The sequence below is a fragment of the Mustela putorius genome, unplaced genomic scaffold (assembly GCF_011764305.1).
Source record: "Mustela putorius furo isolate JIRA1106 unplaced genomic scaffold, ASM1176430v1.1 tig00003987_pilon_pilon_pilon, whole genome shotgun sequence".
NCBI classification, from domain to species: Eukaryota; Metazoa; Chordata; class Mammalia; order Carnivora; family Mustelidae; genus Mustela; species Mustela putorius.
In genome coordinates this window covers 1,924,069-1,950,438 of record NW_025422126.1, presented here as the reverse complement: position 1 = coordinate 1,950,438, position 26,370 = coordinate 1,924,069, and the positions used below count along the sequence as shown (strand labels likewise).

General features: G+C 39.4%; 2 protein-coding genes across 2 annotated transcripts; both read right to left on the bottom strand.

Annotated features, from left to right (window-relative positions):
• Window positions 1-5,588: 5,588 nt before the first annotated feature.
• Window positions 5,589-18,546, bottom strand: LOC101680708 (olfactory receptor 51F1-like). The gene is given in 5 exon segments (XM_013050827.2): window positions 5,589-6,107; window positions 6,109-6,454; window positions 12,787-12,864; window positions 16,167-16,311; window positions 18,480-18,546. Coding segments are annotated over 5 exon segments (1,155 nt in total).
• A 4,108-nt stretch (window positions 18,547-22,654) lies between these two features.
• On the bottom strand, window positions 22,655-23,608 carry LOC101680393 (olfactory receptor 52R1-like). Its single transcript, XM_004782226.2, has one exon. The coding sequence runs from the start codon at window positions 23,597-23,599 to the stop codon at window positions 22,655-22,657; it is 945 nt and encodes a 314-aa protein (XP_004782283.1). The 5' UTR covers window positions 23,600-23,608.
• Between the last annotated feature and the right edge of the window lie 2,762 nt (window positions 23,609-26,370).

Genomic DNA, 26,370 nt, shown 5'->3' with positions numbered 1-26,370 from the left:
CACGGGATGGTTAGTTTGTTCTCCTTTGCGAAGGTAATCGACTCCTTGTGGGTGATGATGAAATAAGTAATTATTATTATTTTTAATATTTGAAAGTTTCAAGTGAATCAAAGGGCAGTAGGGCTTAGTGGTAAACTGGAAGAATTTCAACTGTTCTAATAAAAAATTTTTGCAACGTAAAGTGATGCTTCTCTTTATTCCTCATTGACGTTTATGCCATTCAAAATGGGATGGAAACCTACTACAACTGTGATTTTTGTCAAAGAATCAATATTTTCCTTGAAAGTAGAATCTGCTGACGGAATCTGTCCTGACAAATAATGTCAGTAATAATCCTTCCTGCCCTTGTATTCTTCAGAATAAACTGACTTGTTTAAGGTTTCCCATAGGTCTTTTCAAGCTTTTGTTTAAGCCCCTTAGGCAAAGGACACCACACTGGAAAACACTTTGGCCTAAAGTCTCATAACAAGGTATGTAGTGTTGAGTTAGCTTTGATTGTAGGAGTTACTGGGAGAATTGGGCTGGAGGATAGGTGATGGATGATTGTACACCTGTAATTAATTCTATTATTTATGATGTATGGCCTCCTAGACTAGGGGCCAACAAACTCATTTGAGTAAAAGGTCAGATCACACATATTTTAGGTTTTATGTGCTGTACAGTCTGTGTTGCAACTAGTCAGTTTAGCCCCTGTAGCCTGAGAACAGCCACAGTCAGTACAGGAATGTGAGAGTGTGACTACATCCCAATCCAATTTTATTTGTAAAAACAGGGTGCAAGCTGCACCCTGCAGGCTATGGTTTTCTAAATCCTGTCCTGATGATTGATTTTCATGAGGTGATCCTTGAATAGTACACCATCCTAGCACCTCTGTGCTTAGCACAGAATAGAGGTTTAATAAATATTTGCTGAATCAAACAAATTGGAACAATACTTTATTCAGAACAAATAAATTATTCAGTGGCAATGGACTTTTTAACGGATTAGCCATATCTTAAAATCCTTGGAGGAAAGTTTTATTTTTTATTTTATTTTAAAGATTATATTTATTTATTTGAGAGAAAGTGTGTGTGTGAGAGAGAGAGCAAGAAGAGGGAGCTGTAGAGGGAGAGGGAGTAGCAGGCTCCTGGCTGAGCACAGAGCTCAATGTAGAGCTCGATGTCAGGAACCAGAAATCATGACCTGAGCCAAAGACAGCAGCTTAGCTGACTAAGCCACTCAGATGTCGCTGGAGGAACCTTTTAAACACTGCTTTGGCACCATGGACACAAGAGTGTTATACATAGTTCTCATACTAGTGTCTGCTGTGCTGGCCAGTGAAAGACCTGAATATGCTCTTCTGCCTCTACTTGCTTTACACGGTGCTCTTGTTTTATCCCTCTGGTGACTAACACCTACCCAGGACTGATGACACAAATGCTTACCTGGTTCTTGCTAGGCACCTTTTCACTATTTCCTTACAGTTGACTGAGCCTTTGAGTCTCTGCCATAACAGAAACACACAGATAAGAAGAGTCTTTTCAGATCTCCCATAACAAATCAGCTGTTGGGACTAACAAATGTTTCATTCCACCAGATCTAATAGTTCCTATAAAGAGTTTCCTTGAGATCCCAAAGAAACCTAATCTCTTTCTGATTTTCCCAAGCTTTATAACATTATGAGAGAAATGGAGCTCAGACTTTACAAATCTTGCTCTTCACTGAAAAAATTACTATGCTACCTTGATAATAGGTGTAGGTTTGCTCAAAACAAATACTCCTCTCCAGGGTGTGGTGCAATTCAGAGAAACACTTATCTGGGGTCCAACCCTCTTTTGTTATCCCCTCCTGCCTGGCTTGTTCTTCCACTTATATGTGGTCTTTGAACCAGAGTCTTCCTTTCCCTCTCCCTTCTGCCTCCTGAATGTCACTCTCCATTTGTGAGGACATGGTCATTGAGGCTCATGGACACCTGGAAAACATCCTTAGATCATCCTCATTCTTGCACTGGGCACTGGTGAAGATGCCGGCTAAATGTACAATAATCTCTTTGATCAATTGTGGAATACATTGCCATTATGTATATATAACACCAGAAGCATTTACATTGTATTCTTTTTAACTCTCACAAAGTTTCTTCCCATGAACCTTAATAATGAACCCACCTGTTTGCCATATTCATTTTGGAGTGGTGACTCTTCTCAGGTGGTGATCCGGGGTCCAAGTCTGAAGTAGGGGATGGGAGCTCTTGCCAGGTGCCTTTCTTTCTTCTCTATACCTACAAGCCCATGGAATCTGGTGTCCTCATTCTCATCAATTCCCTTGCCTCTTTTCCACTTAGACTTGTGCACTCAGCCTGTGCAGAGTGAAGGTTACAAGACATGTGGATTGGACAGGGAGTTGATCAATCTTGGATCATTTTGTGAAGTGTGTGAGGTCTTCTGTAATATTTCTGAGGGAGGCACAGGTTATCAACTTGCTCCTCAGTAATATGACGTAAAGAGTAATTTCCCTTCTTGCCCAACATTCCTTCCCCCTCTCCCTGACTTTAAACATGTCCTGTTCCTGCTGTCTGTGGCCTAGACTTCTTGTGAGAGTACTAGGTACTGAAAGAAGAAATTAATTCATCTTTTTCAACCTTGTAGGTAATGTGATCATACAGTGAACATCAGATCATACAGTGAACGTCAGAGTCAATTTTTCTGTTCTCCAAAGTATAATCTACTTGAGAGGACATGGCATAGTTTTGTTGAAGAAAATATGTTTCCAAGAACAATGTTCTCACACTGATGTGGCTCAGCTTTCATCTGTGAGAGTGTGGTTTGAGTCCAGTGCTGGTACCACTGGCTCTGTTGGCCTTTAATCACTCCACCATTATGTGGAGATTGTTATGTCTATCAGGTTAACTGTGTTGTTTAAGTCTGAAATTGGAAAGCATAAAATGGGCCTAGATCTTGCTAAAGAATTATTTCAGGTATATTTACCATTTTCTCACGTTGGGTTATCTAAAACCAAGGGATAGAGCAATCATGCCAGAGCAGGGGAGGGTTCAGATCCAGTGTCCTTCATAGAGGGATTGTGTGTAGAGACAACCCTTGTATTTTTCTAGAATTTCCCTGGAGGACAGAGTGTGAGCTGTGAAACTTCTCTGCATCACAGAAGGAAATCCAGCCATCAAGGATCTCTGGATGTGGAGCCCCCAGTAAGTCAAGTCATTCTATACAGTTTATTGCATTGTTTTGTAGCTTCCTGGAGTTTCTGTGAGTCCTGCTGTTCTCTGAAAAGGGCAGAGGTGACTGGGAGCTGGGAACCATTCACCTTGAGCTCTGTTTCATCTCTGACCCTGAGCATCTCTATCTGGCTCCTGTGATTCAGCTTTTAGCAGAGACTGTAGATTAGGACCTATTTAAAGACCTGCTTAAGCCTGGCCTTTTCCTTCCCCAGGCATTAATTCTCCCCCTCCTGTTAAGTTGACTACCTTACCTTAATCTCTGGTTTCCTCTGAGACTACAGACTAAAAGCTGGAAGCATTAACCCCTAACTACCCTCACTCCTCTGTGTACACGAAGGCAAAGGCTGAGGCATTGAGTGCATGGCCAAGATTGTGTGTTGTTGACAATAATCAGTTGTGAGCTTATCTGTATGTATGTATCTTTTGTTAGTCAAGGGTATTTACAAATCAAGAGATATTTTATATAATGCGAAAGTGTGTTAATATGTTTGTTGGTGTGTGTATTTGAGAGCTATGTTAATGAACATGTGTGTAAGGACTGGGTTTAATGTGAATATGAGTATATGTGTATAACCTTGTGTGTTTACACAGGTGTGAGTAACCCTTTGCATTAAGTGTATATATTTAATATGATAACTTGGCTCTTAGAGTAGAGGGGCACAGCATACATGTGCTTTGTGAAGGCTATGCTGAGCTCCAAAGCAGATTGTGTGAAATGATAAATCAGTGTGTATATAGATTGGTATAATAAAACCCTCCTGGTACTAGGGAGTACCAGAGTTCACTTGCATGTAGATAATTAATATTACAATTCTACTAATTTATCATTTTTCTACCTTCCATTGTTAGTTTCAGTTCATTGTTGCTTTTGAGGAAATTTAACTAAAGAAAAGAAAATCAATAGTATTTACAGGAAGCTCAGAAATGCTGCAATCCTCTTAAACCCAATGAGCTACTCATCACTTGAAGATGTCAATTTTTCTAAAAGGTATAATCTAGGACACAAAACTATCTTTCCTTAGTTAAATACTTCTTACTCTCCTTCCAATTTTGACCATCCCTTCATATATTTTGTATCTTATATCAGAGGATTTTGTGAGGGGAGAAGATGGAGGGTATTTGGAAATTATATTGTTTGGAGGAAAGACTTGTCACTAAACTTTGCTTCAGTTCTGTTTTCTTGAACCTCTTGCAATCTTAGGATTTTGGTAATCTGCCTTGGAGGACTTAAGGATCTGAGCTTGTACAAGAAATCTTAGAATCCGTTTCAAGTCTAGAAATAGTAGATCATAATACTGGAAGTAACTCGTACATATAAACCAGGACAAATGGAGGAAAACTTATGAGATGGCATTAAGGGAGTGAAGGTTATTATGAGGTAGTCCAAATTTACTCTGGAAGGGTAACAGAAGGCTATAAGGTTTCATAATGACTGTCTTAAATCAGGAATCTAAAGGAAGAAGGCTTCTCTCCAGAACACAGATTCCTTAAGAGGGAATCTAAGAAAACTTCCCAACTCAGTTGATTATTCTCTTTTTTTCAGTTACCACACTTTACTTTATCTAACAAAAATATTACTTTATACTCTCATTAATAACCTTCCTTCTTCTGCCCACACAACACAACCCCTTTACTCTGGCTCTACTGATCACATACAATTTCTTGGTGTCTCAGGTGCCGTCATACTTCGTTGCCCTCACAGTGCCATGTTCTGGTGCCTGGACAGATTTTTCCATCTTTATTTGTTTCACATGCTTTTTAGTCTAAGTAGTCACTTCCTCTAAGGATTTTTTGAGTCTCCACTATGATTAGGATATTTTCTTTAGTGACCATATAATTTTGTGATACTACTTTTTTTTTTAACTTTATTTGTTTATTTATTTGAGAGAAAGAGAGAGGGAGAATGAGTGAGAAAGGGCAGAGGGAGAGGGAGAGAATCTCCAGCAGGCTGAGGACAGAGCCCCATGAGGGTCCCAGTCTCACGACCCTGAGATCATCACCTGAAGCAGAAGGCAAGAGTTAGATGCCTAACTGACTGAGCCACCCAGGTGCCCCTGTGATACTACTTTTTATTCATTATTGTTATTTTATTTAGTTTCATGTGCTGGCCACTAGACTATATAAACTAATTGAGAGGCCAAGGATATTTCTTGGGGGACCTTGTGCTACCACGACTAAGGAAAGCCCAGTATTACTAATATTATTTATTAAAATATTGCAGAAAGGAAGGAAGAAAGACTAACTTTATCCATGTCTTGCATAGTCAGACTGGCTAGTCTGTGTTTGAAAGAAGCCTCAGGAAAGCTTTGCAGATTTGTTTGGTTTTCACACTATGTATGGTGGGGCTCAGCCCTGGGGGAAATAGGAAATGGAAATTTTACATCAGTATATGGACATAGGGAGGAGCATTATGACCAAAGCGATGGACCAAAGCTAAAATGATCCAAGGGATGTAGAAAATGACAAGAGCACCCACACGAGAGACACAGGTGCCAAAAGCCTTTTGCCTCTCCTCTGGGGAGGCAATGCTGGGGATGGACTTGATGATGTTGAGCACATTGGAGAGAAAAATGGAGGGGATATTTATATCTGATGTCGGAATGAGAACAACAAAGCCACGGATGCTATTAATCTTGATACTTGAGCAAGAACACTTAATCACATCAGGTTGGTAGCAATAGGACTGGGAAAGCACATTAGGACCGCAGAAGGATAACTGCTTAAGGAGCAGGAGCAAGGGCATCAGGTAGACCAGCATTTGTACAAAAATCAATAGGCCAGCTTTGATGGTTCTAGAGTTGGTCAGAACCATAGCATACCTTAGGGTTTTGCAGATAGAAGTAAGGCAGTCAAAAGCCATGGCCAAAAGTACAGAGGATTCCATGAGGGTAAATCTAAGGCAAAAAGAACATCTGCACAATGGAGTCTTCTTGGCTGATGATCCTGGCATTGAACCAGGGGATGCTCAGTGTTGTGGGAAAAGAAGAAATAGTGATACCCAAGTCAGTGTTGGAGAGCATAGAGAGGAAATAGTACATGGGCTCATGAAGGCTGGAGTCTGTGATCACCACACACAGGATAGTGCTGTTTCCCAAGAGGGCAACTCCACAGAGGCAGCAAAAAAGGATGGAAAACCAGATGTGAAAATCTTCTAGTCCTGGAACACCAGTCAAGAAGAAAGTTGGGGTTATCAATGGACAACTTGCTGGACTGCATGAGGTGTCACTCGCCTTCAGGACATTCCTGCAATGACATGTTTTGCTGAGTCAAAGCTACTGTCTGTCAGGCCTCTGAATACTTGTTTTAATTCTACATCATGTAATCCTTACAGCTACTTTAGAGTTTACTCTTATCTATCATCTTCATTTTACAGATAAGCAGACAGAAAGGTTCAGCCAAGCTAAGTTAATTCATTGAATACACGTAAAGGGTAAGTCTTTCTGACACAAAGCTGTCACTTTTCATACTATACCATGCTTAGTGCATGCTAGGAGCATCAGGGCTGAAACTAGGGTGAGGTAATTAAGACATTTGTCTTGGGCATGTTGAAGAGACTGTCTTTATTTCATTGGGTATTCTTTCCTGCTTTGTTGAAGATTAGTTGACCATAGAGCTGAGGGTCTATTTCTGGGCTCTCTATTCTGTTCCATTGATCTATGTGTTTTTATGCCAGTACCATACTGTCTTGATGATGACAGTTTTGTAATAGAGCTTGAAGTCTGGAATTGTGATGCCACCAACTTTGGCTTTCTTTTTCAATATTCCTCTGACTATTCAAGGTCTTTTCTGGTTCCATAAAAATTTTAGGATTATTTGTTCCATTTCTTTGAAAAAAAAATGGATGGGATTTTTGATAGGGATTGCATTAAGTGTGTAGATTGCTTTAGGACATGTTCACCATATTTGTTCTTCCAATCCATGAGCATGGAACATTTTTCCTTTTCTTTGTGTCTTCCTCAATTTCTTTCATGAGTACTATAAGTTTTCTGAGTACAGATTCTTTGCCTCTTTGGTTAGGTTTATTCCTAGGTATCTTATGGTTTTTGGGTGCAATTGTAAATGGGATTGACTCCTTAATTTCTCTTTCTTCTGTCTTGTTGGTGTAAAGAAATGCAACTGATTTCTGTGCATTGATTTTATATCCTGACACTTTACTGAATTCCTGTACACATTCTAGCAGATTTAGAGTGGAGTCCTTTGGGTTTTCCATATATAGTATCATATCATCTGCAAAGAGTGATGGTTTGATTTCTTCTTTGCTGATTTGAATGCCTTTGATTTCTTTCTGTTGTCTGATTGCTGAGGCTAGGACTTCTAGTACTGTGTTGAATAGCAGTGGTGATAATGGACATCCCTTCCATGACACAGGAACATTCTTGCTTGGACATTAGCCACATCATCCCTGCTGGGGATGAAGCCTACTGACAGGAAAGGAATCAGTGTAACTGAGTGAAACAAAAGCCAGCACAGGGACAGATTTGTTACATACATCAGCTAATATTCTTAATTTAGCACCTTGTTCCTTTTGTTCTGTATTAAAAGGAGGACTCAGTAAACAGAAGAAAGTAAGCACATAGTAAATATTTTTCCATAAATTAAGGAAGGAAAAAAAATCGAAGACCAAAAGAAAGCATGAAAGCAAGTCATCAATAAATAGAATTTTTTGGCATTTGCCAAAGAACTATCATTGTTGTATTTTTTATATTTTTGAGCACCTACTGTATACTGTATTTTATGGCTTACTTCTTCCATTTGTGGCTGTTTTAATTAACAAATTTATTTTAAAGAATTATGATGGGTATTTACCCTGTGCTACCCTGTTCTGACACTGAGGCTTAATAATGAGGCCAACAGATACCCTAAATATACTTAAATGTACTTGGTCTTGGACCTGAAAGTAAACAGGAAATAAACAAGAGAGTTGGAGGAAGAGAGGAGGTGCAAGCGAAAGGTGTGCATGGTCAAGACTCTGAAGGCGAAGGAACTGAAAGAAGGCTTGTGGCTGGAGCCTAGGAAAGCACGCATTTCATCTTTATTCTACAACAATAGAGAACAGCAGGGGGATTTAATCACAAAGATCATGAACGAAACTGCAAGCTAAAATGCTCATTGTTGTTCTTTGGATAACAAATGAGAACGCAGAGGGTTAAGCATGGCATATCTCTCTCACCACTTTCTTATAGCACAAACTGAAGCTCAGGTTACTATTAATTTTTCCAGGGTTGTTGGAGAAATGCTTGACATGTCACTGCATAAGTTTTGGGTATATAGCATTATGGTTTGACTTACATACATTGTGAAATGACTATAATTGGTTTTGTTAACATCCACCATCTCCTATAGATACAATAAAAAGAAGAACATATGCTCCTTTTGGTGAGCACTCTTAGGATTGACTCTTTCAGAACTTTCTTACATAGCGTATGGCAGTGTTAGTTATAGTCATCATGTTGTGTATGACCTCCTAGTAGTTCCTTATCTTGTAATTGGAAGTTTGTGCTTTTGACGACCTTCCCCCAGTCCCTCCTCCCCATACCTCATATAATCTGGCAACCACAAATCTCTCCTCTTTTTCTAGGAGGGGGATAAAGCAAAAGTTCATGATTCTTAGAGATATATTTAAAAATTTTTTAAATGTAAAAAGTTATCATACCATTTTTCTACTTAATGTTTGTGTTTATTTCAATGCCATCGGTACTTAATTTTAATGTGATGACTTATAAGAAACACATTGATTTATTAATATGTTTTATGAAAAGAAAAATCATACAATGGTTATATATGTTGATTATGAAATACATTCTTAATTCATACACTTTAAATGTAAAAGCAAATTCAGGTGAACGTTTTAGAAACAAAGATACTCTTCTTTGGTTGCAAATGAAGAAATGGTCCTTTATCTAAATTCGATAATAAGTGTACTGACACTTGCAGATGCAGTCAACTTCACTCCTCACTGCACATTAGCATCCACTGGGAGGCTGGGACTTTTGGGCTTGAGCTCTACGTGATTTTGATGTAGAGGAAGGATAGACAATTCCTCTTGAAGGTAACAGTCCTAGGATAGAATTCTAGGGACATCCCATCCTGATTTTTCAAAAAAGAAAAAAAAAATCAGGATTTAGAATTCCTTATTAGGAATTCCTAGAAAACTCAATAAACCTCTCTTGCTCCCCCATTCTTTTTTTTTTAATTAAATTAATTTATTTATTATCAGAAAAACAGTATTCATTATTTTTTCACCACACCCAGTGCTCCATGCAATCCGTGCCCTCTATAATACCCACCACCGGGTACCCCAACCTCCCACCCCCTGCCACTTCAAACCCTCAGATTGTTTTTCAGAGTCCATAGTCTCTCATGATTCACCTCCCCTTCCAATTTACCCCAACTCCCTTATCCTCTCTAACACCCCTTGTCCTCCATGATATTTGTTATGCTCCACAAATAAGTGAAACCATATGACAGTTGACTCTCTCTGCTTGACTTATTTCACGCAGCATAATCTCTTCCAGTCCCGTTCATGCTGCTACAAAAGTTGGGCATTCATCCTTTCTGATGGAAGCACAATACTCCATAGTGTATATGGATCACATCTTCCTTATCCATTCGTCCGTTGAAGGGCATCTTAGTTCTTTCCATAGTTTGGCGACTGTGGCCATTGCTTCTATAAACATTGGGGTACAGATGGCTCTTCTTTTCACGACATCTGTATCTTTGGGGTAAATACCCAGGAGTGCAATGGCAGGGTCATAGGGAAGTTCTATTCTTAATTTCTTGAGGAATCTCCACACTGTTCTCCAAAGAGGCTGCACCAACTTGCATTCCCATCAACAGTGGAAGAGGGTTCCCCTTTCTCCACATCCTCTCCAACATATGTTGTTTCCTGTTTTGTTAATTTTGGCCATTCTAACTGGTGTAAGGTGATATCTCAATGTGGTTTTAATTTGAATCTCCCTGAGGGCTAGTGATGATGAGCATTTTTTCATGTGTCTGATAGCCATTTGTATGTCTTCATTGGAGAAGTGTCTGTTCATATCTTCTGCCCATTTTTTGATATGTTTGCCTGTTTCGTGTATGTTGAGTTTGAGGAGTTCTTTATAGATTCTGGATATCAACCTTTTGTCTGTACTGTCATTTGCAAATATGTTCTCCAATTCGGTGGGTTGCCTCTTTTTTTTTTTTTTGACTGTTTCCTTTGTTTTGCAGAAGCTTTTGATTTTGATGAAGTCCCAAAAGTTTATTTTTGCTTTTGTTTCCTTTGCCTTTGGAGACATATCTTGAAAGTAGTTGCTGTGGCTGATATCGAAGAGATTACTGCTTATGTTCTCCTCTAGGATTCTGATGGATTCCTGTCTCACATTGAGGTCTTTTATCCATTTTGAGTTTATCTTTGTGTATGGTGTAAGAGAATGGTCGAGTTTTATTCTTCTACTTATAGTTGTCCAGTTTTCCCAGCACCATTTATTGAAGAGACTGTCTTTTTCCACTGTATATTTTTTCCTGTTTTGTCGAAGATTAATTGACCATAGAGTTGAGGGTCCATATCTGGGCTCTCTACTCTGTTCTACTGGTCTATGTGTCTGTTTTTATGCCAGTACCATGCTGTCTTGGTGATCACAGCTTTGTAATAAAGCTTGAAATCAGGTAACGTGATGCCCCAGCTTTACTTTTGTTTTTCAACATTTCCTTAGTGATTCAGGATATCTTCTGATTCCATACAAATTTTTGGATTATTTGCTCCAGCTCTTCGAACAATACAGGTGGAATTTTTATCAGAATGGCATTAAAAGTATATATTGCTCTAGGAAGTATAGACATTTTAACAATGTTTATTCTTCCAATCCAAGAGCATGGAATGGTCTTCCATCTTTTTGTGTCTTCTTCAATTTCTTTCATGAGTGTTCTGTAGTTCCTCAAGTACAGATCCTTTACCTCTTTTGTCAGGTTTATTCCCAGGTATCTTATGGTTCTTGGTGCTATAGTAAATGGAATCGATTCTCTAATTTCCCTTTCTGTATTTTCATTGTTAGTGTATAAGAAAGCCACTGATTTCTGCACATTGACTTTGTATCCTGCCACGTTGCTGAATTGCTGTATGAGTTCTAGTAGTTTGGGGGTGGAGTCTTTGGGTTTTCCATATAAAGCATCATGTCATCTGCAAAGAGAGAGAGTTGGACTTCTTCATTGCCAATTTGGATACCTTTTATTTCTCTTTGTTGTCTGATTGCTGTTGCTAGGACTTCTAATACTCTGTTGAACAAGAGTGGTGAAAGGGGCATCCTTGTCTTGTTCCTGACCTCAAGCGGAAGGCTGCAAGCTTTTTCCCATTGGGGATGATATTTTCTGTGGGTCTTTAATAGATAGATTTGTTTATTCCCTGCATATTCTCAGATCACAATGCTTTGAAACTGGAGCTCCATCACAAGGAAAAGTTCAGAAGGAACTCAAACACCTGGAAGCTAAAGACCACCTTGCTTAAAAATGCTTGGATCAACCAGGAGATCAAAGAAGAACTGAAACAATTCATGGAAACCAATGAGAATGAGGACACCAGTCCAAAACCTATGGATAGAGCAAAGGCAGTCCTAAGGGGGAAATACATAGCCATCCAAGCCTCCCTCAAAAAAATAGAAAAATCCAGAACACAGCAGCTGTCTCTACACCTTAAAGAACTGGAGAATCAACAACAAATCAAACCAACTCCACACATAAGAATTGAAATCATCAAGATTAGAGCTGAGATCAATGAGGTAGAAACCAGAGATACAGTAGAACGTATCAATGAAACTGGAAGCTGGTTTTTTGAAAGAATCAATAAGATCGATAAACCATTGGCCACACTAATCCAAAAGAAAAGAGAGAAAGCCCAAATTCATAAAATTATGAATGAAAAGGGAGAGATCACAACTAACACCAAGGAAGTAGAAACAATCATCAGAAATTATTATCAACAGTTATATGCCAATAAGCTTAGCAACCTAGATGAAATGGATGCATTCCTGGAAAACAATAAACTCCCAAAATTGAACCAGGAAGAAATCGACAACCTGAATAGACCGATATCTAATAACGAGATTGAAGCAGTGATCAAGAACCTCCCAAAGAACAAGATCCCAGGACCTGACGGATTCCCTGGGGAATTCTACCAAACTTTCAAAGAAGAAAAAACACCTATTCTCCTGAAGCTGTTTTAAAAAATTGAAGCAGAAGGAACACTTCCAGACTCTTTCTACGAAGCCAGCATTACCCTAATCCCCAAACCAGGCAAAAACCCTACCAAAAAAGGAGAATTTTAGACCAATATCACTGATGAATATGGATGCTAAGATTCTCAACAAGATCCTAGCCAAAAGGATCCAACAGCACATTAAAAAGATTATCCACCATGACCAGATGGGATTCATCTGGGGTACAAGGATGGTTCAACATTCGCAAATCAATCAATGTGATAGAACAAACTAATATGAGAAGAGAGAAGAACCAGGTGGTCCTCTCAATTGATGCAGAAAAAGCATTTGACAAAATCCAGCATCCGTTGATAAGTGAAGGGAAGGTATAGTAATTGCATTTACTGGGCACCGACGTGCTGAATTCTCTCAGCAATTCCCATAGCTGCCTGCAAGTAAGCAGGAGTATCTTCACTTCCAATGCTAAGAGATCAAGAATCAAAAAGGTAAGGTTCCTGTCAAATTTTATGTAGGTAGTCTCAGAGGTAAAATTGGAACATAGATTTGTCTAAAGATTCTAAAATGTTTGCCCAGGTTGAAAAGTGAATGGCAAGGTTTTATTATTAAGTAAACATTTTGTGGAAGTGTAACATACACTCCAGTGCACCACTCATAACTGTCCAGCTTCGATTTTCACATTGGAACACACTGGTTTGACCACAACCCTGTTAAGGAAACAGAACATTACTAGCACCCAAAGCTACCTTTCCAGATCGTTTAATCCTTCTTCCTCTCTCCTCAGAGGCAACTCCTTTCCAGATTTCTATCAAAACACATTAATGTTGCCTGTTTCTGCAGTGTAAGTAAATGGATTAGTGCTATATTTAAATGTAATCTTTCTATCTGGCTTTTAGTTTTTATTTCTATTTTATAGTTTAGGTTTGTGGATTTCATCCACATAGTTCCATCTGATTATAGGGCTTTCATTTTCATTGCTTTTCATGTCATTCATTCATATTTTTACCCCGTGGCTATACATCACCTCAATTAATTTATCTATTTGGTTGTTACTGGGTATTTGGTGGTATTCCTGGTTTTGTTTTCTATTGTTGATAATTCTGCTGCAAGCATCATTTTCCTTGGCATTCAGGAAACATATGCATGCACTGCCCATGGTTGTAAGCCTGAGAGAGAAATTGTTGGGTTAAGCACTAGTAGACATGACCAAAAAGTTTTCCAGTTACAGCCATTTGCCCCTGCAGTGACAGGGTAAAGTAGTTAATTTTTTAAAAATTTTCTTTATTTATTTGACAGGCAGAGATCACAAGTAGGCAGAGAGGCAGGCAGAGAGAGAGAGAGGAAGAAGCAGGCTCCCTGCTAAGCAGAGGGCCCAATGGGGGGCTCGACCCCAGGACCCTGGGATCATGACCTAAGCCGAAGGCAAAGGCTTTAACCCACTGAGCCACCCAGGTGCCCCTAAAGTAGTTGATTTAATTCACATTTTTTCTCTATAGGTGGGATTGCTGTGTTTTTTGTTTGTTTGTTTGTTTTAGTCTTTCTGGTGGATGTATTGGTACCTTGTTAACTTTTAAAATTTTTTTTATTGTATTTTTTTTCAGCGTTCCAAAATTCATTGTTTATGCACTACACCCAGTGCTCCATACCATACATGTCCTCCTTAATACCCACCACCAGGCTCACCCAATCCCCCATTAATTTGCATCTTCTTTGGGAGTAATCAGGTAGAAGCTCTGATACATTTCATCTTGTTGGGATACCTCCTTTTAGGAAATGCCTTTCCAAACTTTGTTTCTGTAATGGCAAGCCTAATTTTCTGTAAGAAATACTTGCAAACAATTCAAATGACACCATTAGAATGGTGGGCAAAGCAAAGAGAGAGGTGCCACTTGTAACTTATTCCTACAATAGAAAGTTTATTGTTTCTGTGGTTGTTGACCAAAAGCCTGACCTTCCCAAGTCTTTTGTTTATTTTCTGTCCAGTGGTGTTCTTTTGTTCTCATGACTCATTTCCATATGGCTGTCCATAGATCAGCAGCAGTTACTGAAGTAAGCATTCTTTTGCCATCACCATGGAATCCCTTTGAGTACTTGTCAAATGACTATGGTTGCTTTGAGGTTTTCTGTTGTGTCCTATGCCTGGTAGTATACATCCTTTGGTTTTCTTCTTCTGTAATAGTGCCTTGGCATTCTAGATCTGTCACGTTTCCATGTAAATGTGAGCATAACTTCCACAGGAAAACCTCCTAGGAGTTGACTGAGATTGAATAAGATCCGTTGGCCTTTTTTGGAAGAACCTCTCTATTTAAAACATAGATCCTTGTAATTCCTGAAAGTGATAAATCCCTGTACTTGTATATCTTTGTAATTTTTCCAGCTGGGTTTAATGATTTTCTGAGTGAGACCTCTCACAAAGTTTTTTGATGTATTCCAAGTTGTATGACTTTTGATGTTATTTTATTATATGATATCGGGTGAGAACTTCATTTTCTAATGAATGGTTAATGTGGCCCCTGGGTGGTTCATTCAGTACAGCATCTACCTTTGGCTCAGGTCATGATCCCAGAGTCCTGGGACGGAGCCCAAACTGAACTCCCTGTTTAGGGGGGGGTATGCTTCTTCTTCTGCACTTCCCCTCATGTTCACACCTATGTGTTCTCTCTATCTCTCTCAAATAAATAAAAATGTAAACTTTTGAAAAATGAAATTCACTTGGTATTTTAATATTGTTCTTATATTGTTATGTTGCTTAATAATACTAATCACTAATAATCACTCACGTCAATTATCTTATCTAATGCTATGCCTGTTTGTTCTATCTGATTATGTAAACACAAAATCATGTCATCTGTAAATAATTTGTTTTGATTCCTTCACAATGTTACCTCCCTTTACTTTTCTTGCCTTCTTGTACTAACTAAGGACTTTGATGCTAGGTTAAGTAAAATAGCGATGGTGGGCATCATCACCCCGTGCCTAGACTCAGAGAGAATATTTTGACCATTTCTACATTAATCATGGTTTTTGCTGAGGAAGTTTCTGTCCAGTTTATCCAGTTAACATGAATATCTATTGGAATTCATCAATTTTATTCAAACTTACTACAGATTCACATAGTTGTTTCTTTCTATTCTATTAATGGGGTGAAATACATTAAATGATTGTTCTATATTCTTGGTGGATTATTTTAAATAATATTTTATTTGTTAATTTGGCTCCTATGTTAATGAGAGATTTGATTTCATTTTTTCTTGTTTTGTAGTACCCTTTTAAGGTTTTGGGCCTCACAAAATAGTTAGGAAATGTTCTTTTTTCTCTCACTCTAGAGCCCTCATTTAAATCTCTGCCTTAGTGTTCATCTGTTATCTGTATGTATGCATATCTCTGTGTTCAGATTTCCATGTTTTATATTCCTTTACTAGTCATTTTGGATTAGGGCTCACCAGAATGACCTCATTTAAAGTGGACTACCTCTGTAAAAACAGTATCTGCAAATGAAATCACATTCTGAGGTACTCCAACACATCTTTATCTGGGGCATGGGGTTCACAATTCAACTGATAACATGAAATGGTTTCGAAATGGAAGGCACCGGTAGGGGCACTGAGCAATGAGAGTGAAACCATTCTGGATGTATGGTATGAAAGCAATGGGAGAAGAAGCAGAGCACTGAGATATCCAGGGACAGAATGACACAAATGTGAGAGGCATGTGTGCCAACTACTTTGGGCAGGACTTCTCCCCAGGGCAGCTACTGCATGGCCTACAGTATCATAACACATGGTGTAGTAACGACTAATCTATCCAATCCAACCATGGAGGCCGTAAGATCCCACAGGTATGGTCTGGTGTCAGCATTTGCCAGTTTTAGCAGAGCCACATGCTCACAATAGGTCTTAGGGGATGATGTGGCTGAGGCAGAAGGGCAACCAGGACATCAGGAAGAAATAGGGGCTCTTGAGGAGTATGCTTTGTGGTATCATAGTTTTTCCCCATTTAGCTGCCAATGACTGGAACAAAACGAGCATGGCAGGTTGGAAACCAGATTGGCACATCTATTAGGCAAATGCATGTGGCCACCACTGACCGAGAGAGGGAAAAATGGCTGAAGCAGACCAGCATAGTAGAGGCAGTTGTAGTAGTTCATTTTATGGGCTTGCAACCAATAAAATGGACAACCTCTTAGGTGAGGATGAAATTAGAGGACCTCTTATAATGGAAGCTAGCAATACATGATGTGCAGGTCACATCAAAGAAGGGAGTTGTTTTTCACAACAGCAATAGTATAGCTGATAGAGATCAGGAAAGAGATACAGAACTGAGAATCCTCCTGCCTTGGAAAGTCGCAGAAAGTGGGTGGGAGCCAGCCCCTAGTGGTGGTTCCTGAAGGTAACTGCTATTGGGGAAGGGACCTACCTTCTGAAGGGACTAACCAAGTCATAATCACATGCTGTTTTTGAGAAGTCTGGGAACTGTGAGAGCCGAATGATCAGAAAATTGTCTTAATAAGAACCCATATATCATATGTGATAAATATACCTATTCCTCTGAAACTAAGTTAAAAAACATTGAGTTATAATAAGTTTGGCCTATGGCAGTGGTTATAAATCACGGGCCCAGATTTATAGAATGAAGAATAAACATCACAAACATTAAGGTTCCAAATGGAAGGGGGTCACAGTAAAAACTGTGTTGATCCTCATCCTTTTCTTCTCAGAAAAGTCAATTGCATCTAAAGAAAGAAATAATTTTTTCATAATCCTTATGGGTGTATCTGAAATTCTGAATTTTATACAGATTTAATTAAGGTAACTTTGAAAAATGAAGAGAATGGGTAAAAGGAAGGAGGTTGTGAGGTTATGATTTATACTGAGAAATAAATATGTATTAGTTCTTTGACCCTTTTTCTGACACAGAGCTCCTAAAACTGTTGGAATTTCCTAGATGATAAGAGCAATTAGATGTCTTTTGTGATGTTAATGGGTCCCCACCCAAGGACAGAGGCTGGTTGTCAGAAGAACCAACCTTGGATTAGAGAATTGGAACTTTTAGTTCCACCCAGACCTCCACAAAGCAAGAAGGGTGAGGGGCAGGAGGTTGAACCTGTTGCCAGGGGCCAATGACTTAAGCAATCATCATGGGTATGTAATGGAGCCTCCATAAAAATCCCAGGAGGACAAGGTTCCCAGAGATTCTCTGTTGGTGAACAACATATGGAGACTGGGGAGCACAGCATAAAGGAGAGGGCATAAAAGTTCCATGCCCTTTCCCAATCCCTTGCCCTAGGTATTTCTTCCACCTGGCTGTTCCTGCATTATATCCTTATAATAAACTGATAATGTAAGAAGTAAAATGTTTCTCTGAGTTCTTTGTGTTGCCCTAGTAAATTAATCAAGCCTAAGGAGTGGGTCATGGGAACCTCTGATTTATAGCCAGTTGGTTAGGAGCATGGGTAACAAGGACCTGCTCTTGTGACTGGTGTCTGAAGTGGGGTAGGAGGTCTACTCCTGTAGGATTGAACCCTTAAATTGTGGAATCTGATGCTAGTTCCTGAAGGGAACTGTAGGTTATACCAGTTTGAGTCCCAAGAATTGCTCTTTGGTGTGGAGTATCCCCATACACATGGGAATTTTGTCTCAGAATACTCATTTGGAGGGAGAGAGACAGACAAAGAAGGAGAGAGACCTAGTTCATCAGAGTCTTGCTCATTCTTCTCCTTGTGTTGCATGGTAGACTGGGTAGGACTCTGCCCAAACCATCACAAGGACATTGCAGAGCTGGTGGGAGTCAGGGTGTTGGAGGAGTGAAGGAGGCTTAGTCTTATTACAGGAAAAGAATTCAAGGACTGAGCAGACACAGTGATTGTTTGGTGTTTAAGTGAAGAGTTTATGAAAGAGAGAGCACACTCTGGAGCTGTGAGTGGGAAGTTCAAGGGACAGGTGTGCAACTCAGGATTTTGGTTTCTGTCTTTTGTTGAGAGTTGTTGACTAGGGGGTGGAATATTTATTTCTTGGGGTGGGGGTTAGTGCCTTTTCTCCCTTAGTTTGTCAGGGTCTCTGGCCTTCTTTTCTTGGGCCTACCTGGTTTGATCTGACTTGTTGTGGAGTGCTGCCGTGGCAGGCCTCTGACTTTTCCCAAAGTGGCCATGATTTGTCCTTTGCTGGCCTCTAGGTATCCTTTTAAATCTTAGCTAACTACTCTAGAACTGACCCCAGACACCATAGATTGGCTCTGAGTAATGTTTAAAACCCAGGAGAAGTTGAGCTGCTTTTTTCAGTTCTGCCTGGCCTCTCTTAGTCAGTAGGTCACCTAGAGGTGTGTGCTCCCCAAGAGAAGAGAGGCCCTGTGATGACTGTCCATCTCACAAGTGGGAAATCCAATTCATCACTCAAAGTACTCCCTTGATAGTTTTGGGAAATGAGTACAGACATGTTGGAGTTACTTACAGAACTGATGTCCTGGACCCACTGCTCACTGGTTCTTTGGGTTGTAATGAAGGCAATCATCTGTTTTCAGTGATTCAGAATACTGAAAGATATTTCTAATCATGACAGAGCTGCTTGGCTTAAGGAATCAGTTTTCCTTTTGGAGGTGGGATTGTAAGTATTCAGTGTGCTTCTTTTGCTGATTTCTTACTAACTAGGTTCTCTGATTGCCAGTCTGTCTTGTTCTCTATGCTATTCCCATCCTCTTAGAGAATATTTGGAGCAACATAGTTGCCTAATAGATATTTCTTGAATAGCAATGTCTAATGTTCCAAATATTTTCTATTTATTAATAAAAAGAAGTGAATGAGGGATGAATTATTGCTTATATATGAAATTTATCTTCTTTGACAAACATCCTCCAGAGTTCCTATGGGTAAAATGCAATGCTTTAGGACTGAAAAGTGTGGTATTTTATTTGCATGGAATGAGGCTGAAATGGACCTGCACTTGCCATCTTGTGGTCAGCAGTGGAATTATTGTGACAATGGTACTAACCACATCTAATCATTTAATCCTTCATTCCTGAAGATTTTTGTTTTGTTTTGTTTTGTTTTTGTTTGCTTGTTTGTTTGTTTTTCTTTGTAATGAGCCTGGTTTGGGGACAGAATAGTGAGTACCAAAAACTAATGATATATTTTATGGTGACTAACATAACACAATACCAAAAAAAAAAAAAAAAAAGAAGAAGAAGAAAAAAGAAAAAAAGAAAGAAAAGAATAAGGAGCACCTGTGCTGTACTTTTATGGAAGTTATATTCCAGACAGAGGAACAGATGGTGAATAAGTAATTTAAATAATTACACATTGTGTTTAGAGAGGGAGGAAATAAAATATTTGTGTTGAGTGAAAATTATGGGGGGAGAACTAGTTGAGATTCATAGCCTCCATAAGGAGGCTATTAGTTGAAATGTAAAGGATGTTGAGAGTAATATAGAATGTTCTAGAAAATAACAACTGGGGGAAGTGGGAAGATTTAGAGTAAAGCTCTAGACAGATGAGAAGTGGATATGTTTGGAAGAAGGCTAAAAGAGTTGAAGCAAAAGAAAAAGGTAACAATTGGTATGGTACCAATACCTCAATAGGTACACTGAAAAAATAGAATATACTACTCAGCAATAATAGGAAATGACCTGCTTATCTTACATGCAACAGTAGGGCTCAATCTGAAAATCTATACTGAGTGAAAGACACCAGACTCAATGTATTATTTATTCCTTCATTCATAAACACGCTAGTGAGAGAAAAGTCATTTTGTAGTGAAAGATGTCAGAACAGGGCTTTCCTGGTTGGGATGGAGAGGAGGATGATTGACTCCCGGGAGGCAAGAGAACCTTTCATGAAGTGAGGGCAATGTTCTATGTCTTAATCATGCTGGTAGCTACAGAGGCATATCTGTCAGAACTCTTTAAGTATGTGTGAAAACACATGTTTTATGTCACAAGTTAAACAGCAACAGAGCTGATTTTAAAAAGAAAAAGAGGGACTCACAATTATTAACTGATTTGCTGACAACAGATCACAGCCCCTTTACGTAGCTAATATCTGGGAATCTTGAAAATGCTCCTTCAGAATACCCATACATTTCTTGGGACACTTTTAGACTCCTTTTGCTGTTTCTGCTGGGAGAATCAAACACGTTCCCAATTCTCTTCAAGCATCTTCTTCTGATGTTGGTTTTAGTAACATTTGAGCCCGAGTTCTAGAATCTTCTTCACTATTGGCATTGACAGGAGCGTGGTGGAGAACGATACATACACAAATGCAGTAATTGTGATGGACGATTTTACTGTGTTTGTGGTGATGCTATCATGTGTGTTTGCATATGTCCAAACTCATCAAAATGAATACATTAAATATATGCTAGTTTTTGTATAAGTACACCACGATAAAGTAGAAAAAAATCAGAAAAATTGTGGCTTTCTAAAACACCTTAACAATTTACTTTTGCAAAGGAAATTAAATATTAACAAATAATCTTCATATGACTTTCTCATTACTTTTAACCATACAATATAGCTATGTTCAGAAGAGAATCTCCTTTTCCATTTGTTTTCCAAAACTTCATCACTCTGCAATCCATTGTTATCAGGAAATAGGCAATTTCTGGAAGGAGAGACCAACAAATGCTCCCTGTTACCAGTGTCAATACATGATTCTGGCAGCAATTTTCACGGAGAGATGTTCAAGCTTTTCTGGGACATGCTGTATTCTGGAGTCCTTCATCTACTCAGATTGCCTACTCATTCCCCCTAGGCTTTGGCACTGAATTAACCTTTCCTGTACACTTCTGTTCTTGTCTCAGTTACTTTTTTCTCATATTAAAATGACGTGCTCAATCAAGGGTAATTTTTACAGCTATGTGAAAGTGCAAAAAGAAAACTAAAATACCATAAATCTGAGTACTCTCTGTTGCTATAGTTAGCATTTTGATGTATTCCAAATCTTTTTCTATGTATATGTATTTCTTTTTAGAATTGGTTTCAGCCTTATGGACAGATGTCACTTTTCTTTTTTATTTATTATTTTATCTTGATCATTCTTACATCGTTACATGCTCTTTCCAAATATATTAGTTACATGATACATGATATGCAACTGCTCATTCTTCATCTGGGTCTTATACATCAATATGTGTAAGTTTCCCTGTTTTTTTTTTTTTTAAGATTTATTTATTTATCTGACAGACAGAGATCATACTTGCAGAGAGGCAGGCAGGGGGTGGGGCGGGGGGGCGGGGAGCAGGCTCCCTGATGAGCAGAGAGCCAGATGTGGGGCTTGATCCCAGGACTCTGGGATCATGACCCGAGCTGAAGGCAGAGGCCTCAACCCACTGAGCCACCCAGGTGCACCCCCGTTTTTGTTTTTATAAATAATGAATCTCTGCATGCCTTTGTACTGTTTTTCTTCCCCTCAAATTCTACTTGTACAAAGAGATTCCAAGATGGGAAAAATACATGTATTTTATAACTGTTTTGGGGGAAGTTGTAACCTGCTTTTAAAAAAAGCATAGGAACTTAGACTTTCCTATCAGGGTAAAAATCATTTTCACTGTAGTGGTCTGTGGAAGATCTTCACTAATTTGAATGGTGGACATATTTTTTACAGTTTTCTTGTAATGAAGAAGATTAGTCAAGTCGGTATTTATGACCAGTCACATCTCTCAGAGAGCTCATGTTCTGGGCATCTTGAAAATTGTTCCTTTTGCTCTGGAGGGTTGCTAACCTCTTATTCACAGAGATGACTTATTATTATTATTATGTTCAGTTAGCCAACATATAGTACATCATAAGTTTTTGTTGTGTTGCTCAGTGATTCATTAGTTGCATATAAAGCTCATCCCAGCATGTGCCCTTCTTAATACCCATCACTTGGTTACCCCATTCTCCCACCTACCTCCCTTCTGTATCCCTCAGTTAGGTTCCTGGAGTCCAGAGCCTTTCATGGTTTGTCTCCCCTGATTTCTTCCCATTCAGATTTTCCTCCTTTGCCCTGTGGTCCTCCATTCTATTCCTTGTATTCCATGTATGAGTGAAACCATATGATAATTGTCTTTCCCTGCTTGATTTATTTCACTTAGCATAATTCCTTCCATTTCCATCAATGTCAATGGTAGGTATTCATCCTTTCTGACAGATGAAGAATATTCTATTGTATATATGTACCACATCTTGTTTATCCATTTGTCTCCCAGAGATGACTTTGTGATAATATGCAATGATCCCAGATCAGTGGAGCGGTGGGGTTGGTTGTGATGCCATGACCCTTGGCTCAGGGATCTTTTCCACAACATCCTTGAATAACCCTGTCCCTGATCTGCTTGGTTCTAACTCCATAGATGATGGGGTTGAGCATGGGAGGTACCAGGAGGTAGAGATTAGCGAACATGACATGTACCACTCGGGGCACATGATGTCCAAAGCGGTGGGTGAGGAAGGTAAAGAGGGCTGGGATATAAAGAGCCAAGATGACACAGATATGGGAAGCACATGTGCCAAAAGCCTTGAGTCGGGCCTCCTCAGAGGGCAACTTCAGAACAGTTCTCAAAATCATTACATAAGATATACTAATGACAGTTATGTCAAAGCAAATCACAGAGAAGGCCACAAAGAGCCCATATGCACGATTGACTCTAGTATCTGCACACACCAGCTTTAGCACAGCCATGTGCTCACAGTACGGCTGGGGAATGACACGGTTGGTGCAGAAGGGCATCCTGGACACCATGAAGCAGAAGGGACTCACCCACAGCAACCCTCTCATCATCACAGCTGCCCCCAGTTTACCCACCACAGCTGGGGTCAGGACAGTAGAGTGGTGCAGTGGGAAGCAGATAGCCACATAACGGTCCAAGGCCATAGCCATGAGCAACCCAGACTCCACAGAAGAAAAGGCATGGATGAAGAACACCTGGATGAGGCAGGCATGGTATTCAATCTCATGAGCATGAAACCAGAGTATAGCCAGCATTTTAGGTTGGGTGGAAGAGGACAGGGCCAGGTCAGTGACAGCCAGCATGGCTAGGAACAGGTACATGGGCTCATGCAGCGTGTGGTCAATTCGGATTATATGAAGGACAATGATATTGCCAACTACAGCCACAAGATACATGGCACAGAGAGGGAAGGCAATCCAAAACTGGTAATTCTCAAGTCCTGGGATCCCGAGTAGGATGAAGGACACAGGATGCAAAGTGTTGTTCCCTGAGGCCAGCATCACGGGATGGTTAACTTATTCTCCATTTTGAAGGTAATCTACTCTCTAGTTGATAGGAATCAAGAAGTAATTATTAATATTTTAAATATTTTGGAAGTTTCAACTGAATCACAGTAGGGCTTAATAGTAAACTGGAAGAATTTCAACTGTTTTAATAAAAATTTTTTGCAACATAAAGTGATGCTCCTTTTTATTCCTCATTCATATTTATGTCATTCAAAATGGGATCAAAACATACTAGCTGCAAATGTGATTTTTGTTGAAGAATCAGTATTTTTCTTGAAAGTAGAATCTGCTAAGGTAAAACTATCCTGACAATAATGTCAGTAATAATCAATTTTGCCCTTCTATTTCTTCAGAACTAACTGATTTGTTTAACCTTTCCCATAGGTTCTGTTCAGCCCTCTATTTAAGCCACTTAGGTGACTTTTCAGGATACAAAGCTGGTTTGGAAAACACTTTGTGATAAAGGCTCATAGGAAGGTTTTCGTGATGTTGAGTTAGCTTTGACTCTGGGAGTTACCCAGAGAGTCTGGGTTGGTGGTTAGGTGACTGACGATTATACATCTGTAATTAATTCTACTATCTATGGTTCATTTTCTCTTAGATTAGGGGTCAGCAAACTCATTTCTTACAGTAAAGTGGAAGATCATACATATTTTAGGCTTTATATGCTGTATGGTCTGTTGAAACCAGTCTGCTTAGCCCCTGTAGCCTGAGAGCAGCCACAGTCACTACAGGAATGTATGAGTGTGACAACATCCCAATACAATTTTATTTGTAAAAAGAGGATGGAAGCTGGATTTTGTCTGCAGGCTATGGTTTTCTAAATCCTGTCCTGATGATAGATTTTCTTTGTTTGTTTGTTTGTTTCTTTCTTTCTTTTTTAAGATTTTATTTATTTATTTGACAGAGACAGAGAGTTCACAAGTAGTCAGAGAGGCAGGCAGAAAGGGAGAGGGAAGCAGACTCCCTGATGAGCAGAGAGCCAGATGCAGGGCTCCATCCCAGGACCCCGAGATCATGACCCAAGCCGAAGGCAGAGGCTTAACCCACTGAGCCACCCAGGCGCCCCCTGATGAAAGATTTTTATGAGGTGAGCCCTGAATAGTGTACCATCCTAGCAATTCTGTGCTTAGCACAGAATAGGGGTTTAATAAATTTTTGCTGGATTGAATAACAGTGGCAATGGACTTTTTAACTAAAGAGCCATATCTTAAAATCCTCTGATGAACTTTTTAAACACTTTTTTGGCACCATGGCACAAGAGAGTTAAACATCGTTCTCATACCATGGTATGCTGTGCTGGCCGGTGAAAGACTTGAATGTCCTCCTTTGCCTCTACTTGCTTTACATGAGATCTTGTTGATCCCTCTGGTGACTAATGCCTACCCAGGATTGATGACACAAATGCTCACCTGGTTCTCACTAAGCACCTTTTCACTATTTCATCTCAGTTGACTGAGACTTTGAGTCTCTGCCATAACAGAAACACACAGACAAGAAGAGTATCTTTTCAAATCTCCCATAACAAACATCTGTTGGGACTAACAGATGTTTCATTCCACCAGACTTAATGGTTCCTAAAAATGGTTTCTTTGAGATCCCAAAGAAACCTAACCTCTTTCTGATTTTCCCTAGCTTTACAACATTATGAGAGAAATGGGGCTCAGACTTTATAAATCTTGCTCTGCATTAGAATATTAACTATCCTTTCTCTTGATAATAGGTGTAGGTTTGCTCAAAATAAGTACTCCTATCCAGGGTATGGTGAATACGGAAACAAATACATTTTCTGGGGTCCCAGGCTCTTGTTTTATCCCCTTCTGCCTGGCTTGTTCTTCCATTTATATGTGGTCTTTGAACCAGAGTCTTCCTTTCCCTCTCCCTTCTGCCTCCTGAATGTCACTTTCCATTTGTGAGGACATGGTCACTGAGGCTCATGGGCACCTGGCAAACATCCTTAGATCATCCTCATTCTTGCACTGGGCACTGGTGAAGATGCCAGCTAAATGTACAATTTCTCAAAGTGCATAATAAACTCTTTGATTAATTGTGGAAGACATTGCTATTTTTGTAACTATAACACCAGAAGCATTTACATTGTATTGTTTTTTAACTCTCACGAAGTTTCTTCCCATGAGCCTTAATGGGGAACTCACCTGTTCGCCATATTCCTTTTGCAGTGGTGACTCTTCTCCGGTGGTGACCAGGGTCCAAATCTGAAGTAGGGGATGGGAGCTCACTCTTTCTTTTCTTTTCTTTTCTTTTCTTTCTTTCTCTCTTTCTTTCTTCTTCTCTATACCTAAAACCCCATGGAATCTGGTGTCCTCACTCTCAGCAATTCCCTTGCCTCTTTTCCTCTTAGACTTATACACTCACCCTGTGCAGAGTGAAGTTTACAAGACATGTGGAGGGGACAGGGAGTTAACCATTCCTGGATCATTATGTAAAGTGTGTTAACGTTTTCAATCATATTTTGGAGGGAGGTATGAGTTATCAACTTCCTTCTGAGTGGAATGAATGATAAGTGCATTCCTCAAGAGTACGAAAAAAAGAGAAATAGAGTTTCCCTTCTTATCCAACATTCCTTCCCCTTTACCTGCTTTTATTTATGTCCCTGCCTTCTGTTAACTAGAAATCTTGTGAGGCTATTAGGTACTGAAAAATAAATTAAGTCATCTTCCTCAACTTTATAGGTAGGGTAATCACACACTGGACGTCAGAGTCAATTTTTCTGTTCTCCAAAGTATAATCTACTTGTGAGTACT